Source organism: Ursus arctos, unplaced genomic scaffold, assembly GCF_023065955.2.
Source record: "Ursus arctos isolate Adak ecotype North America unplaced genomic scaffold, UrsArc2.0 scaffold_1, whole genome shotgun sequence".
NCBI lineage: Eukaryota > Metazoa > Chordata > Mammalia > Carnivora > Ursidae > Ursus > Ursus arctos.
In genome coordinates, this window is record NW_026622763.1 from 108,503,360 (window position 1) to 108,520,662 (window position 17,303).

Genomic DNA, 17,303 nt, shown 5'->3' on the forward strand with positions numbered 1-17,303 from the left:
GGGGAGATCACACGGTGGGTGATGGGAGGGTCACATGGTGGGTGCTGGGGGAGATCACACGGTGGGTGATGGGAGGGTCACATGGTGGGTGCTGGGGGAGATCACACGGTGGGTGATGGGAGGGTCACATGGTGGGTGCTGGGGGAGATCACACGGTGGGTGATGGGAGGGTCACATGGTGGGTGCTGGGGGGAGATCACACGGTGGGTGCTGGGTGTCACTCCAGTACTAGAATTAGGAAGCATGGATCATTGTTGATAGATGCAAGTATGTAACTGTAAATACAGTAAATCTCTACTTTTTATTCACTCACAGCCAAGTTCTTTCCCCAAAGGGCTCAAGGGAGTCACAGGAATTATTACATAATGTGCTGCATGAATGTGTTAGGTACCTTCCCAGCAGCAGAGCCCTCACCCCAGTCCCTCTGCACAGGCCCATCAGTAGCCACACCCCCTAAGGCTTGCATTACTGTCAGGAAATGCAGTTCAACACCTGCCTGACGAAGCACTGTACCTGTCTCTTCCACTTTCCTTCTTCTACACCCTGCTTTCCCTCCTCATGACTCACAGCCAGCCAAAGGGGCACACACAGACTCAAATGCTAATCTCTGCATCAGTGTCTCACTGACGGTGTTCCCCAAAATGGAATATATATGAGCCAAAGACAGGATACCAGCAGGCAGCCTGGGTTCCAGGTACACCTTCTTTTTCATAAACCACCTTTCTCTATTTCAGGAAACACACTAGCAGTCCAACACTGAAGAAATCTTAGGGTACAGGTACGTTCCCCACCATGGCTGGCAGAGCTGCGGGAAAGCTAGAGGGGCTGTCCCCATGTGGCCTCTGGGAGAGCTGCTGTCTACTTGGGGAGCTCGCTCGTGCCCTCTTTATTACAAACTCCCAGACCATGAGTTTCAGAATTCCCTGAGGGGGTTAAAATGGGAGAGAAAAAAATACAGAAGGACTCGCAATAGAGGTAAATCAGGTGCAGAGGCCTCTCCAGGTGGAAATGAGGCTGTCTGGGGGTGAGAACGAATCCCACTCACCTCAAACAAATGGAAAAACCCCTTTCCCATCAGCAGCAACAGCTGGGGGTGGGGGCAGTGGTGAGCACTCAGGGAGGGGGGGGGGACCAAGAAGGGCTTCTGGAAGGGGTGGAAGCAGGGGAAGAGTGGGGAGGAGAGAATGGTGGGAAGGGCCCGGGATGCCCAGATGTAGGAGTGCAGGGATTCAAGGGAGGGCTTCCCAGACCCTGAGAATGGCAATCTATCAAAAGAAAAAATGGGGTGTGGGGCCTTAATCACGTAACTTTGAGGAAATCCTGAAGACTGGGGCATTCCCAATGGACACAGGAATCCTAAGCATTCAGAATCCTGGAATGAAAGAAACTTTCTACCTCTATTCCTGCTTAATCTGGCATTTCCCAAAGTCTTCTGGCAACTCGACACCATCCACCCCTACTCCCCACCCATAAACTGTCAAGGTCTTCATCACAGTTGGGGAGATACGGGGTTGCACCATGGCAACCCCTCTACAGCTGTACTCAGTCTCACACTGCGCGCAGTTTCTCGTCGGCATGATGTCACCAGGAACGAAGGAGGAATTCGGCCGGCCTAGGGCAGCTCACCCCTCCCACTCCATAAATGAGCCTCCAAGTCCATATTCCTGGTGTTGAGAGGGCAGTGAGGCACTCCAGGGGACAAGCAGCTTCAGGAACAGGCTACACTGTCTTATGGGGCTGAGGAAATGAAGGAGAAATGTTACCCAGAACCTTTACAAACAAGCCAAAGCAAAAGAGTTTCACAGGTGTGGGCTGAGACCACAGGAGGAATGTCGGCACCAGCCAAGCCGGGAAGGCCGAGGCTGGGATCCGCGAGGCGTGGCCTGGGCAGCCATCCCTGGTCAGACTTCTCCAGAAGCCTCTGCGTTCATCTCCTGTCTCCTCAAAGGCATTACTTTCCCCCCCAACCTCATGCTCCCAAGACACACAAACCCAAAACATGCTCCACAGCTCATAAACAACTCACTACTAGGATTAAGAACCCACAAACATAAATTGGATTTGAAATATTTGTATCACGGTAAGTCACCTGAAACAGCATATCTTTTTTTTAAAACCCAGCAAATCCATTTCTATAAAAACAAATCAGAAACCCTCAACTATAAAATTATCAAATACTAGCTTTTAGAATACCCATTCTTGAAACAATGGAGAAAAAACAAATAAACACTGGAATTCGTTTCAACCCAGAGCAACAGGGGACAGCCCAGGTCTTCCGAGGAAGGATAGAAGGGCATCATCAAATGGAAGGGGAGCGGCCTGCAGCTTTCAGTCTAACAGCTGCAATGCGCCCCAAACGTCCCCAGCCCTAGGCCACGTAGTCCATGCTCTCAGCACACCTCCCCCCCCCCGTCCATGGCCACGTTAGAGGCAGGAACACCGGGTCCTCTGGGGGCAGGGACCAAGGGCTGCTAAAAGATACTGAAGCTGCATTTTAAAGAGGAATGGGTGTCATTCTCTTCATGCCCCATTCTCTTTTCTCTTCAAGGGATTCAGGACATTCTTGTTACACTCCATCAACCTCATGAGCTCCTAAAACCCAGGAAGGCAGGGTTTAAAATTGGATTGAAAGGACACCCTGAAAGACCAGGTCCTGGCTCGCATCCGCCCCCTCTGCAACTTCCCTCCTCCGGCCTCTAGAAGTTAGATGGCCAGGCTGGGCAGGCTCCAGCCCACCTCCCTTTCAGGCCGCACCAGGGAGACCCTCTGGGCCAAATCACCTCCAAGTCCTGCGATGCATGGAACAGCCCGCACTGTAGCCCTGGGTGCTATCTCCTACAGGGACCGTCTGCGCCGTGGCCAGGGAGCAAGCACAGCGTGCTCGTGGGCCCTGGATGAGCGAGGCTGCCAGCCAGCAAGGCTCCTGCAACATCCGGGAACCAGTGCTCAGATTCCAAAGTCGGAGGGCTATTTTCCCCAAGACCTAACAATCAAACTGAGGAGGAACTGCTCTCCAGCTTCCACAGCGAAAAAGGCAGTGCTCGGAAGGGTTGGTGATGAGGCCAGACAGAAAGGGAAGCCAAGTTCTAGGTGCCTCACCCGGCTCTCCGCCGGCAAATTCTTTGTGCTGATATATGGTAGGCTAGCACCCCATCACATGGACCAGTAGATTACGACAGAGAAAATGTTCATTAATACTAAGATGGAGTTTAGGCACTTTTAGTCTTCAACTTTTTCTCAGCAAATATTTTTGCTTTTGTGGACCACCTCGTCCATGTGGCAACTACTCAGCTTGGCACTGGTGGCATGACTGCAGCCACAGATACGTGACCTTAAGGGTAGGGCTGTGTTCCAGGAAAATCGTATTTACAAAACGAGGGGGAAAGTCCCACCGCCATCCTTGGCCAAGCCCTGGTCTATCACATCACCCAGGCCTCAGCCTTATGCAGAGAAAGCCACCCCCCAGATGACAAGTCACGCCACAGCACCAAAGAGCCCCGAGCCTCCCAGAAGCACAACGTGGCAGCCCAGCACATGCAGAGCCTGAACGACACGGAGATGGACAACCAGGGCAGGCCAGACCCGACCCAGCTTAAGATTCCCTTCAGTCCGCGACTCGAGCAGCACGGTTCTAGGCTGTCGGCTAGCGTGGTTTTTCACACATTTCCCTCTTTACCAACAGAACGCGGCACTGCCTTGCCACAGGGGCTTCCCAGCACACTTCCCAACGGCTCTGCCTTCTCCCTGCCAACCCCACCTCGTGTCAGTGGAGCATTTTAGTAGCTGACCCAAACTGGAACTCAACCACCAAGCATCGGCCACTGACTCTGTCCTGAGTCAGCCCTACAGCCACACAGAGGGCTCCTTCTTTTCATCTTTTATAAAAACATTTTTTGAAGAGTTAGAGTATATTTTAGGCTTTTTATTTTTATTAAAATTTTGTGTGCATATGTCTGTGTATTACCCGATTTATTTTCAGAGCAGAGGAGCTGTCACTTCGAGAAGTCTCTACTGTACTCCAGAGCGCCCCTGGCGCCCCAGGCCCACCTGGAGAAGACAGCTGAGCTCAGTCAGGGGCTCCGGCACCGCGCCAGTCCAGAGAAAACCATGTCCGCGCACACATTTTGCGGACTTCTGCAGTGTCACCGGGGCCGGTCACTGCGCATCTATGTAAGCTACAGAATCGCTAGTGTGTGGCAAGAGCAAGTGACATCACTGGAAACGTAGATGAAACTCTCTACTACGGTGTTAGTAACCTCAAGCCCCTCAGCCACGAGGCGAACACTAGTGTGTTCCAGTTTTTAAATTAGAAACACTTGTTTCTATAAGAAACAGTCTACTGAATGCTGAGCTTGGTGCTGTGTTGTCTTATGCTTAACCCCTCCTGATGTTTTACAAATTAGATACCTAGTAAAAAGACTTCCTGATGCAAAGGAATTACAACTCATCCTGGAAACATTCTAAATGAGACACTGCTTTTTTCACACAATTCCTTTGTAAAACTTCGGCGTCTTCCTCAAACGTCCACTCAAACTCCACCCAAAAAAATTAATAACAATGCAATCAAAATTCTCAGGTGCATAAAAATTTATTTCCATATCAAAATGCAAGGAGCAATCATGAGTTGCTAAATTAGCCATTCTAATCATGCAAATTTATAATTCTCCTTAGTCCCCCGACTGGACGCAAGAACCCATCTGAGGTTCCAGGGAAAGTGCCAGTCACTTGGGACGCCACCACATGGGAGACTAAGTGAAAACAGTGGCAGAGTTAAATGCCTTCGTTTTCAATAATTTTGCGCATGGCCAAGAAAACCAGTGGAGACAAAACTTTCCTTCCCATTGCACGTGGGCTGCCACAGAGGCGGATGAGGAGGCCGGCACCAACCCCACCACTCTTTGGCCACCAAACCCCACATCCGGGACTCCTCCAGCTGGCCGCCTACGGCCACGACATCTCACTCCGACGCACAGGGACTCACTGAGCTACTTGTCTTTCTCTCTGCCGTCACGCTCGAACATGAGCCCGGAAGAAAACAAAAGCATCTACACGTCAGTGCTGAGTCCCCACAGTAAACACAGCTCGAATCCACCAGCAGCGTTCCAGCGCACGCAGGAAAGGAACATAAAAACTCAGCTCTTTACTTTCTTTTAAATAAAAGAAATATAAGAAATGTAAGCCTGCTTCCAATCCGGCGTTGCCACGAATCGCTACAGCTGCATTCCGCCAGACCGGGCGCGCTGCTGACACTGCAGGCTCGATTCTGTTTGAGGCCGTCTGCGCACCACGGGATGGTTCACGGCAGCCCAGCCTCCAGCCGCTGCATCCCAAAGGCACTCTCGCCCGGTCCTAACAACCAAAAATGTCCTCAGATGTTGCTGGGTGTTCCCTGGGGGCAAGATCACTCCAGGTCAGAACTGCAGCCCGACAGGATTTTGACACGGTCTCTGCAGTTTTACCTAGTAGCTAAAATGCTGCCAAGACCTGGATTTTGGTCACATCACTAAAATGTTTTCTGTATCATCAACCATGTGCCAGCTCCCCCCAGGGAAGGGATACGCAGGACGTCCTGGGGTGCACCAGTCCTCCCTCACAGAGCCCAGGCCATGGGGGCTGGGCCTCTACCTCAGAGATGACGAACACCAAATTCCAGCCCCTGACGGACTCTAAATTACCCCTCGGGCCCCCCAGGTTCCCCAAGGGGACTCCCAGCACCATGGTGTCCTGGGAGCTCCCTGGATGACACTAGACCCGCCCCGCTCCAAGACCCCATGCAAGGGCTCTTCTCCTCCGGTCCCGGAAGCTGCAGCTATGAGCTGGGTGACGGGCAGGTGACCAGACGGCACCGCCCACGGCCCCCTCCTGCTCTGGCGCACACCAGGACACTGCTCGCTGGCCGCCGGAGACTGCGGACTTGCTGACGGTCTGCGGGCCAGGAGCTGCGTAAAAGCAAACCTCCCTGGAAGGTCAGAGCCAGGGCCCGCTGCTCACGGAGAGAGAGAAAAGGACCCCGGCACTCGGCTGGCATTAAGGAGCTGTGCCAAACAAAACCGTGACTAAGCACCTTCCTCGACAACGCTGCCCACTGAACACAATGATGAAGCAGTATTTGTGGACTGAAAACACGAGTGTTTTTGTGGAAAACCTGCTACTTGTTTTCATAAAATAAAGTGCTGTGATGAACTAAAACCTCACTGCCTGCTCATAATTTTATCTTTATCATTACAAGGAAATGTAAAATGACTCTCGAACCAGAGGAAGGAACCCCACCCCCCACACAGTCATGGAGTTATCACATATCAACAGAGAGAAAACAAAACCTCATGCTGAGGTCCTGAGTCCCCTGATTTTAACAGCTCAGAGTCTGTCTTCCAAGCAGGAGGGAAGAGGGCCCTCCCCAAGGAGACCTGATAACGGAGCAAACTAACACAGCTCCTATTTAGTCTGACCCCCTCTCAGGTGATTTATAACAATGCTTCATCAGACGACCAGTTTTAGAAGGAAAAATAACCTGAGCAGACCCAAGCGAAGCTCTCAAAAGCTTTGGGAGAATCACAACATTCTTTGGTATCTGTGGGCTCTTCAAGCCAGTCCTTCCATCACTCCTCCTCCTCTTCCTCCTCCTCCTCCTCCTCCTCCTCCTCGTCCAGACTTAAGCTTTTGTTGTCAGGCATGTGGCTCGCAGACCCCTCTTCCTCCTCCCGAGCAAGGAGCTTCTTAAAAACTTCAAACTCCTCAGCGGAAGAACAGGCTGTCCTGGCCAGAAACTCAGCTTCTGAGACTCTGAGAATGTCCTTAAGTAAAGGATTGGGAACCTGTGTCTGACCCTTCTTATCGGGGGTTTGGTACCGTCCTAGGCGCTCAAGGAACACATGTCTCTGCTTGATCTTGGTTATGGAGTACTGTAGGAAGTCGGTCCGCACCACGTCCGCATGTTTAACCCCCATCCTAAAATAGGCATACTGGAGACACAGACACAGTTAGGAGTCCTGAGCACAGCAAAACCTGCAACCTGTCCTGCCCAGTCTGTAATCAGCTTGAGCTGTCCAAAAGCACTCACAAAGACCCGCCCAACCAGCAGTGCCAGGACACTATGATGCCCCGCGCTCGTGTGACGGCTGACAGTTTTCAACACATTTTCAAATTCATATTGAGAAAAATTTAGCAGAAAACAAAGGGGTGAGAGGGATAAATTCAGTTGTTTCGCAGAAAAAAAAAAAAACTGTGAGTATGGAAAGAACAGGCAAAAAATTCAGCAAACATCTAGCAATTTGACCTAAGTTGTCATAATTATTGCCCAAAAGTTAGGACAACTGTCACAACTATGCTTCCAAAATCAATATGCAGAATAGGTTCTAAAGAAAGGAAGATTATTAGCCCTTGTTAAATTAGCTATTTCAAGGAGAGGCCCCATTTGGACCCCAGGAATGGGACGGGGTCATTCATTGTTAATGGCAGAAAAGTTGCAGGACAAGCTTTCTCTAAAGAAACGAAGGACCAGAGCTAGATGCTCTCTGGCTGGTGTGTGCAAAGAGGACCTAAGCCTTTCACCTCATCCACTCGCCCTTGGGGTGCCTATGGCTTCTCATCCATGGAGCTGACCCTCACGACAAAGAATGTGTTGTTACTTCCCGAGTCCCCTACCAGTCATCCTCACCTGGAATTTGTATTCCAGTTCACCAGGGTCCTCCCGAAGAACAAAGGGGCATCTGTGCAAAATCTTGGTCACCTGTTGTACCGTGAAAAGACATTTCTCCTTGAGAACACCAACAATGCTCTCAATGTCCCTCTGATGCATGGTGAAGATTTCAGGGCAACAGAGAAGCACCGTCTTTAATTTCCCTACAGAACATAAAAAAGGGCAAGTACATAATTTCAGGACATTCCAGAAAACCAAGGCGCTTGCCACACCCAAGCCAGCATTTAAAAAATGAAGGAGGCCTCAGCTTCCGAGGCCTGCCCAGGAGCACATGGCAGTGGGAGGGGCCAGAATGACACATCTCCTCACTGACCCCCACCCTGGGATAGAAATGAGGTCTCTTGCCGGCCTCCCAACTGAATGGCATAAACCTCACACTCTAGGCCTCCTCCTCTTGCCCTCTTCATCTAAAGAATTTCCCAGGGGATCTACTGGAACGATCAGACAGTAGGATGAGACAGTAGCTTCCCCCACATGGGGGCTCTGGCTTGATGTTTCCTTCCACAATACAATAGTCATTGAAGCATCCACAACCAACGTTCCTAAGATCTGGGAGCCTGAACCTGATGAAAAGGAGTTCCATAATAATAATTACTAAAAGAATAACGACAAGAATACTCGTGACGCACAGCCACAAACACTGATGTCCTAGTTAGTGGGGTGACCATACCTTTTATCCACATTAGGGCAATACTGAGCAAAAGAGGCCCTATTAACAAACGCATTAGGGTAACTGAGACTACCGAAGGGAAACTGGGGCTTATGGTCTTCCCATGGATAGCTGAGCAAAATTCAGTACCTGGAAACTTAAAATCACTTATTTACACTGGCATTAACAATCTTCCTAGGGGCGCCTGGGTGGCGCAGTCGTTAAGCGTCTGCCTTCAGCTCAGGGCGTGATCCCGGCGTTCTGGGATCGAGCCCCACATCAGGCTCCTCCGCTATGGGCCTGCTTCTTCCTCTCCCACTCCCCCTGCTTGTGTTCCCTCTCTCACTGGCTGTCTCTATCTCTGTCAAATAAATAAATAAAATCTTAAAAAAAAAAAAAATCTTCCTAACCACTGAGCTACTCACTGTCTTGCTAAAATGTGTCTGGAATGACTTTCAGGAGTTTAGACTTTCCCTCTGCAGCAGAAGGCTTTGCTGAGCTTCGCAACATATAATCATAGCCCATGAAGTATTAAGTCTAGCCCTCTAGATTATACTGCCACAGGTAATCTGTCAAGAGAAACGCAGAAGGCTATGTTCTTCCTTATCTCCTGGAGAAGGAGGCCCACAGAGAACCTCTGAAATAGGTCCCCAAACAACAATATCTCCCCCTCAACGATATCTTACCAGTAAGAGTCAAGAATGAAAAAAATAGTGGCCCTCCTGTGGTCAATGTGCATAAGGATCCCTGAGGCCCTCCTGGGCTCCCAGCCCCCTTCTCCTGAAGGCCCGAAGGCCCAGCCGGGGATCCAATGAAATCCTAGGATCCTTGAGGTGTGAATCCTGCTGGGGGAACAGTCACTTCCCCGTTTCCTAAGAGTCTGGGACGATTGCGGGTTCCACTAGAACCCACGTCTTTACAAGGGACTTTGCAGTAAGCCTTTGGTTTTACGTCGTATGGACAACACTTCAAGCTAAGGTAAACGTCAAAGACCGCGTAGGTGCGTAGGTGCGCTAATATTACCACCACACACTGACCTCTATCTGCTGAACGCAAGCACATACCACATGCTGACCACCCACTGTTCCGAACACTAGAGCCCCCACAGTGAACAAACCAGACAAGTCCCCCTTCCTTCCTGCAGTCCGTCTGCAGTGGTCACTGCTTCTCACCTCCAGGCCAAACCACACATTACTCTCAAGAACTTTCCCCAGAAGCCTCCCCTAGCCCACCCCACCTGGGCTACTCGTCTCCCAGCCCCGACTCCTCAGCACTGGACATAAAATCAGGGCCTTCTTGTACCTTCTCCAAGACCAAGCTTTCGCAGGTAACCAGAGCGCCTCCTCACGTGTGTTACAGGCAATTTCAACAACTGAGGACTTTTCTTCAAGGCCACATATACAGGCTCTGGGTTCAAACCCAACAGTATTAATTCTGAAATGATGTCCAGCAACTGTTGAGGGTGCATACTTGGCCACAGACAGAGCAATTCGTTAATGTGGATGTCGCTGAAACCCATGTCCAGGAGGGAACAGACGACCTTCTCTCGCTCTATGAACCCTGGAGCCACAGCAGTCCTCTGCTTCTCAAGGGGGCACGGAATGAGACTTGTCCTGCACTCTGGTTCCCGCACATACTTTCTGGATTCCACATGGGATAAGTTCTCGAGGCCCCCTCCATTGGAGGCTGTGGTCAGTTTACACAACAAAGATGCGGACGTTCTTTTCTGTTCTCCGTGATGGGTCTGCCTAGCAACGTGGGACCAGGTGAGGGGGACCAGGCGATGCCAGCCGAAGACCTATGAGACACAGCACCAAAAGGGAATCAGCTCCTCACCACTCCAACATAAGACACCACAGGATTCTGGAGCCAGGTTATTTCGTGCCTTGGTCCCACATAAGCACAGCAGGCTTTTTCACAACCTGCAAACTCCGATCTGAGCATGAAAAACCTGCAGAGAAGACAGTTCGCAAACAGAGAGCAGAGCATCGCCAAGAGCCAAGCAATTCTCTACCAGCTCTTGCTGCCCTAACGGAGGGGACCGGGCACGAAGGAGCGGGAGAGAACGATTCCAAGGCCAGCCCGTAAAGTGGGTCTGGGTGTGCGCGGGTCCTCTGCCTCTGCCCTCTAAGGCGCGGCGCCTGGGGGGCTGCAAATTGAACTGAAAAAAGATGAGCATGAAGACAGAAGCCAAAGTGTATCCGTATGCATATGACCGCTCACAAAAGGGGTCGCTCCCTAAAAGGTAAAGTCAGGGCCCAACGTGCAGGGAGCGGGGAGGCTTCCGCGGGAGGGGCGTATGTGCGGATGTTGCTTCACGCAGATGCCAGTGCCCTGTCTCTTCGTGGCCGCAGAACCACGCAGGACACAACACCTGGCAGCCGCACTCCCAGAAGCCTGCTTTTTCCTGAGCTCGGGGAATCTGTCCCACGTACAACAGCTGACAGTAACTTCCAGGCCAACCCCGGGGGTGCGAGCCGGTTCCCGCCCGGGAGCCCGGAAGCTCCCGCGAGTCCCGCACACTCCGAGCCTAAATTCATCCCACTAGCAGGACCCGGCTCCGCACGGCCGGTCCGACGCGCACGCCGGGCGCCCGAGCGCGTCACACCCTCCCGCTCCCGCTCCCGCCCCGTCGGCGGCCCGCCGCTCCCTCCCCCGGCCGCCGGGAGGACTCCGCTGGCGAGGAGAAACACCCGGCCCGGGCGCCACCTCACCTGCCGGCCACAGGCCGCCATGGCGCGGAAGCGGCGACAGAAAGCCCGGCGCCGGAAGCGGACCCTCAGCGGTCCGCCGCGCCAACCTTCCCCTGACAAGCGCTTCCGCCCTCGCCGGCCCACACTTCCGCCCTCCCCTCGGCAAGCGCGAGCGCGCGGGAGGCGCGTTCCGCCGCGGCCCTTCCCCGGTGCGGTGGCCGGGGCCGGGGCCGCTTTGCTGTTCCGCCGTCCAGGGCTCTCCGCCGGCGCCTCGCACGCACAGCCCCTTCGCACGCATCCGCGCAGCACGGCCGCCGGCGGCTTGGGTCGTCCCGAGACGAGCGCGGGGAGCGGGGCGCCCTCCCGGCCCCGGCCGCGCCCCCGGGCTCCGGAGTCTGACACCGCGCGTGTACCCGCCACGGGCCCGGCGCCGGAACTGCTCGCGTGGCACAAGCACCGTGTCCAAGAAAGGGTGCTTGTGTTCGTCGTTTTTCGCTCGAATTTTCTTCTTAAAGCGCTCAGCTGTCTGCACCTCAAAATAATGCTCAACAGGAAGCCCGTGGGAGCCCCCCCCCCCCGGCGGGAGTCGGTCATGAGCCCCGCGGGTGAGGGGCAGGGCTCACTCCCCAGCGGACCGCGCCGTCAGCCAGCCGACCGCTGTCTCGGAGCCGCGCGTGGACGAGGGGGACGTTCGCCCGGCACTTCCCGCCTGCAGTCTCCCCGCAGAGAACGCTCTGGAAGCGCCAGACCGCCTGCTGCCACGGGGGCGGGGGTTGATGAGCTGTTCTTGGACGTCCGCCCTGGAGAGCTCGCACCGCGCGTTCTTAGCCCACGGCGCGGCTGTCTGCAAAAGCGTCCTGTAGCTTCTCTCGTGTGACCGGCATCGTGTACTACGGGGCAAGACATTTGGGGGTTTTCACTCCTGAAAAGGGTTCTTAAAATATCAAGAAATTCATTTGAATTCTAAAGACTAAACGTCACTTCTTACTACACGCTTTAAAAAATGTGTCCCTGAAAACCATGTTGATGCAGGAGGACGTGCCCCACCCCCAACGGCAGTCATCTCTGCTGGGGGCAGGGACCCCGCCGCACTGTCTAAGGGAAGGTGATGGCAATACCCACTATCCTCGGGTTGAGAATAAACTCAGCTGCTATCCGGTGTCCTAAGATACTGAAAGACAGCCGCGTGACCCTGAGCATCTTCCTGAGGACTCAGCAGGAGGAGCCTTCAACCTGCAGAAAGTGATGACATGGCGGAAAGGGGGTGGGATGTCTCGGGTTTGTCTCTTCTTGCCATCTTAGCAAAGAATGAAAGGTTTCCCTCTTAGTCCTAACCACTCCCTCCCCTCCAACACAAATCAAAGGCTGCTTTGCACGTGCTCTCTGAGCTCCCTGATTCTGCTTCAGAGGGGGTGGGCTGGAGCCTAGAGGGAAGGAGCCAGCTAAGCGTGTGAGAGACGCCCTGGCACCTGAACCAGATGGGAAGCAGGCTGGATGCCCATCGCAGACGTGGGGCTGGGGCTGGATGTCAGGAGTGCTGGGAGGGTGTCTGGGTGGACAGCAGGTCCTAGACAAATGGGGGGGCTGGAGCGGTGTGCAGGGGAGAAGGGAAGTGCTTGACAACAGCTGGCCCCCACCCAGCCTCCTTAGGCTGAGCAAGCTGCGGGGCTCCAGAGGACCCCCAAACCGATGGGAGGCTGAGCCCCTCTCCAGCTGGGGCAAGTGAAGGTGCACAAACATAAAAGCAAAGAAATAAAATGCTTCCCACTTCGCACTGTGGAAGAATTCAGACAGTCCAAGTCAGGATCATGGTTCACTACAGAACTGCTTTAATTTGGAAATGTTCAAAAAAATAAGGTAATGAAATAGTCTGGCCATTTGGGTAACCAGTGCTACAAACTCCACACATCAGATGAGCACAGGTCAAGTCAGAGGAAACAAACCACACGCGTATACACAAAATCAGAAAGGTTAAAGACTCTGAAATTCACAAGTAAAAGCCCTTTAACAATACAAAATCCAACCAAACACCAGTATGCTTTTCCAAGGTCAAGTGAAAAGTGAATTCCAAGTCTATTTATAGACCTAAAATCTTATAGCACCACTGGCTTTTGTTCCAGCATTTCTCAAACTTGCATAGGAGTTTTTAGAAGGTGAAGTGGGCCTAAGGCTTGAGAATTTACTTTCTTTGACTGGATGGGGCCCGAAAACAACTTAATCCCGAGAGTGAGGAAGCGCAGTGAGGAGCTGGAGTTCGCTGTCAGGGCCCTCCCCGGGGGCACAAGGCCCCGCAGGGCTCCAGAGCCCAGGCCACTTCCCTGGTACACCTGCTTTCTGTCTCCAGGCTCACACCGGACAGAGCTCCGCTTTCTGAAGAAAGAAGACATTTTATCAGGTGTTAACACAAGATCCTAAGACACTTGCTTCTCTCTGGTAGAATTCCTAGGAACAGAAGACACCAGCGGGACCCGAGAACCCCCTGCATGGGTGCGGCATCCCCAGCCCCTGCGGAGGTGCTGCAGGGGGTCCCCGCCTGAGGCCGCCAACGCCAGTGTGGTCACAAGGAGAAGCAGCCGCCCTGCGCTGCTGCCGCCCAGCTCTGTACCAGGAGCCTCATGGGAAGAGCCAGGGTCCCTGGGTCCCCCCCAGAGCACCCCACTCGCCATCTGCAGCCTTACCCTCCCCTTCAGCTGGCTCAGGCCACCGCCGGCTGCCCTCAAACCCTCTGCCCCCCGCTCCCAGCCCCTCCTGTGGGTGCCACCTTGTCAGGGGCTCCCCTGGGTGCTCTCCCACCTTCAAAGGCCCCAGTGGTGTTCAGAGGCCTCTGGAACAGAATCAAGCCCCATTTGTTCCACAGGGGACAAGCCAGCTACAGGTCCTGACAATTCTGCCCAGGACAGCATGGAGGAGGGAGCCTCCTCCTCCCCAGACCCAGGGAGGCAGCCTGGGGAACCTCCTTGCCTTCTTGGCACACAGGTCATGCCTCTCACCTGGCTTGTTGACGCGACACACCTCATCCCAGGTGTAGTTAGCAAGATTCACAGGCTGTGTCACCCAGGGGTCTGCCACTAGCTTCTCCAGGGTGGTGCGCTGCTCGGGGACAGGCTGCAGCAGCCCAGACATGAGTTCCATGAGATCTGGAGGCAGAAAGACCCACCTGGGCATGTGGCCAGAGGACCGATGGTGGGTCCGGGCTGGGTTCGAGTGGAACGGGTCTCAAAACTGCGGGTAATGGGTCTGCCCGCCGTGAGCACCTCTGACGGGGCAAGAAGTGGCCCGGGACCTCCGTCTGACGAGAACCTGGGGTTCTGTGTTCTGGGGTTCAGGACCCACCCTGCTCACGTAACCTACATGTGGAGCTTCCAGAGCTCAGCCTGCTCTCGGGACTCTGGCCACGCACAGCCTCGAGTGACACGGGGTTCACGTGATGGGAGCGGAGGGAGGTGGCCGCAGGCAAGCCCTGCATCATCCCCCCAGAAGGAAGCACAGACTCTGACAAGAGCCCCAGCCTCAGGTCTAGATTTGGGTCCCATTTCCTGTAACAATGTGGGTGTCTCCTCAACAAGGCTGCTCTGAGCCTCACACCCCAGAGGAGGTCTGAGAATCTAGTGAGAGGACCCGTGGAATGGCTCTGTGGGCGAACCGCACACTAGAAGCAGCATGGTTCACGGGAACCCAGAACCTTAGCAAGGCTCTAAAAATGCTCTTCTAGGCCACTACAGACCAAACTGTGTCCACACCTCCCCCACCCCTAGGGTGAAGCCCTAACTCCCAGTGGCCCCTGGGAGGTGAGCAGGGTCACATGAGGTCGTGAAGGTAAGGCCCCATGATTAGTGCCCTTGTAAGAAGAGAAACCAGGGCACCTGGGTGGCTCAGTTGGTGAAGCGTCTGCCTTCAGCTCAGGTTATGATCCCAGGGTCCTGGGATCGAGCCCATGTTGGGCTCCCTGCTCAGTGAGGAGCCTGCTTCTCCCTCTGCCTACTGCTCCCCCCACTTGCGCTCACGTGCTTTCTCTCGCTCTCTCTCAAATAAATTGAAAAGTAAATAAAATCTTTTAAAAAATTATCTTGAGGGTTTAGTTACATTCAGATTACCCTTCTGTTAAAATCAGTGTCTGACAAATGGAAAGAAAGCAATGAGGCTGTCAGCACGGCCAGAGTTGCTGTGCTCGAGGCGGGGACCAGGCGCCCTCACCTTCTGACACCAGGTACGGGGGGTGGATCATGGCCTCCATGGTCTCCTCCAGCTCGCAGAAGGGGTTCTCCTCAAAGATCAGTGTGTACAGCGTGACCCCCAGCGACCACATCTCCAGCTCCGGCCCCTTGTACCTGCAAGGGGGAGGTGGTGGCAGCATTCGGGGCCTGCTGGGGCTTGACCCACCCCACACACGGCCCTTGACAGTGGCCCCCAGTGCGTCCTGCGGCCCTCCTCGACTACGCCCTCCACTCCAGCACCTCTGCCCCAGCCAGCCATGCTCCAGCCACACGCCCGGGGTGGGGGGTGGGGGGGGCAAGACTTCATGTCCAGGCAGCTAAGAGATGCCCACCACCATCTAAGAGGGTGTGTGAGAGCAGAGTGCCTCCTGATGGGGGGCCTCCTGGAGGAGGTGGATAGAAGGCAGAGCAGACAGAGTGGAGGCTCCAGTCCACACAGGAGCAGAAGGAGGGTCAAGGCGACAGCAGCGACCTAGAGAGGGTGAAGGAGGAGGTGGAAGGGTCCAGGCTGGGCCAACCGGGCAGTAGGCTGGGGGCCAGGGGATGGCGGTGCCCCGTTGCCATGTTTTGTCGTTGGAAGGACAGACCTCACCCAGCTTCCATTCATCAGACCCTGTGAGATGCCAGCGCTCTGCCAGGCATTTTACATGTCCAACCCGAAACCCCACAGCTGGCCTGAGAAACCGCACCCTTTACACAGAAGGCCTGGAGCTGTGGCCGAGCTGTCCCTGGAGCCGCTGGTCACTCAGCTCTGGCCCAGACAGCAAAGACAGGAAGCTGCAGCTTCGCCAGACTACGGAGTCAGACAACGTGGCCGAGAGACACTGGTGAGCAATGAAAGGGTCCAGGACATCAGGAGGCAGAAGACCAGGATGGGAGGGCCCTGGGCACTGGGAGGGGTCAGGAGGACAGACGTCAGGGAAGTGCGGGACGACAGACTGCACAAGCCAGGGTGAGAAAACCCCATTCAACACTTTTTGTTTTCGTGTTGTTTTAGAAAGACAGATTTCAAGAACGCTAGAGAGTAAACAGAAAAGTCCGAGGAAGTACAACATGATAGCACACTGTTTCTGTAAAGCACCAAACAGAAACACTTTAGGCTTGTGGCCACGTGACCTCTGTCGCCACAGCGACACTCTGCCACGGCAGCACTAAAGCAGCCACAGATGCCACATAAGCCAACAAACAAGGCTGTGTTTCAATAACACTTTATTTATAAAGTCCAGTGGGGGGCCGGGTTTGGTCAAGGGCCACAGTCTGCTGTCTCCTGGAGTAGAAGGACACAAAAACAACGAAGGAGGAAGCAGAGTTCTGAGCGGGGGTCTAGAATCAGCCCAGAAACCCACTGGCGCAGTGAGATGGGGGCTAGGGGGAGCAGGATGGACCAAGGAGCTCAGAGGAGGGCGCCTGCAGGCCAAAGAGGAGGGAGCAGGAACGGTGCAGGGAGGGGCTCCAGGAGAAGGTAGGGACACCTTGGGCAAGGCCAGAGGTCCCTCAGCAGCACTGAGGTACACCATCGCCCTGCACTCACCTGTGGGTGCTTCTCAGCAGGGGTACAGGAGGTGGGGTGGGGGGCAGACGAGCCACAGAGCACATGTCAGGGTCCCCTGGACAGGACATGCAGCCCCCTCCAACTCCAGTGGCCACCACAGGACGAGACAGCAGCCAACAGCACGCTGGGGGCACCAGGGTGATCAAACTGCATCTTCAAAGAAACTCCAAGGCCCTTCCTGGACGACCCCCACTCAATATTTCATACTGTCTCAGCGCTGCCCAGGACCCCTGCAGGCCACAGGCTCCGGGGCAGGGACACACCGTCCCCCCCGGCAGGAACAGGAGGCCCGGCCAGGCCCCGAGCCGACACGGGTCCTCTGCACCAGTGCCTTCTCTGCTGGATGTCGCGCAGGCCAGCCTGGCCCCCTGTGGCTGGCATTGACTATCATGCTTCTCATCACAATGACTAAACCCAAGTGAAGAGAAACCCTCGCCACCTACTTGAAGGGTCTCAGGTTTGGGACTCTTAGCTTGATCTCTCGTCTTGTTCTCAA

At 54.3% G+C, this 17,303-nt stretch overlaps 3 protein-coding genes and 1 long non-coding RNA gene across 16 annotated transcripts in view; 2 read left to right on the forward strand and 2 right to left on the reverse strand.

Moving 5' to 3' along the window:
* SNED1 (sushi, nidogen and EGF like domains 1) overlaps positions 1–6,189 on the forward strand; it is an 86,468-nt gene extending 80,279 nt beyond the window's left edge. For 3 of the 9 annotated variants that reach the window (XM_048213907.2, XM_048213908.2, XM_048213910.2), the window contains 2 exons: positions 735–778; positions 3,683–6,189. In XM_048213907.2, the coding sequence (XP_048069864.1) occupies positions 735–771 (37 nt within the window). In that variant the 3' untranslated portion in view covers positions 772–778; positions 3,683–6,189. Of the gene's footprint in view, positions 1–734 lie in introns of all 9 variants that reach the window. The other 6 variants (XM_057306236.1, XM_048213911.2, XM_057306265.1 and 3 more) reach the window with 3 other exon arrangements.
* Positions 1–13,783, reverse strand: part of MTERF4 (mitochondrial transcription termination factor 4) — a 71,452-nt gene extending 57,669 nt beyond the window's left edge. The window contains exons 1-4 of one of the 2 annotated variants that reach the window (XM_026490982.4): positions 11,063–13,783; positions 9,651–10,146; positions 7,658–7,842; positions 3,920–6,962 (exon numbers count right to left, since the gene is read on the reverse strand). In XM_026490982.4, coding sequence (XP_026346767.4) covers positions 6,600–6,962; positions 7,658–7,842; positions 9,651–10,146; positions 11,063–11,635 — 1,617 coding nt within the window. In that variant the 5' untranslated portion in view covers positions 11,636–13,783 and the 3' untranslated portion in view covers positions 3,920–6,599. Of the gene's footprint in view, positions 1–3,919; positions 6,963–7,657; positions 7,843–9,650; positions 10,147–11,062 lie in introns of those variants that run through there. The other variant, XM_057306272.1, reaches the window with a different exon arrangement.
* LOC130542510 (uncharacterized) lies at positions 12,195–15,104 on the forward strand. The gene is made up of 2 exons (XR_008957124.1): positions 12,195–12,283; positions 13,479–15,104. It is a non-coding gene; the product is annotated as an uncharacterized LOC130542510 (long non-coding RNA).
* The window catches only part of PASK (PAS domain containing serine/threonine kinase), a 38,158-nt gene continuing 33,702 nt past the window's right edge, over positions 12,848–17,303 (reverse strand). For 2 of the 4 annotated variants that reach the window (XM_048213905.2, XM_048213906.2), the window contains exons 16-18: positions 15,236–15,369; positions 14,032–14,178; positions 12,848–13,411 (exon numbers count right to left, since the gene is read on the reverse strand). In XM_048213905.2, the coding sequence (XP_048069862.2) occupies positions 13,302–13,411; positions 14,032–14,178; positions 15,236–15,369 (391 nt within the window). In that variant the 3' untranslated portion in view covers positions 12,848–13,301. Of the gene's footprint in view, positions 13,412–13,876; positions 14,179–15,235; positions 15,370–17,303 lie in introns of those variants that run through there. The other 2 variants (XM_057306219.1, XM_057306225.1) reach the window with 1 other exon arrangement.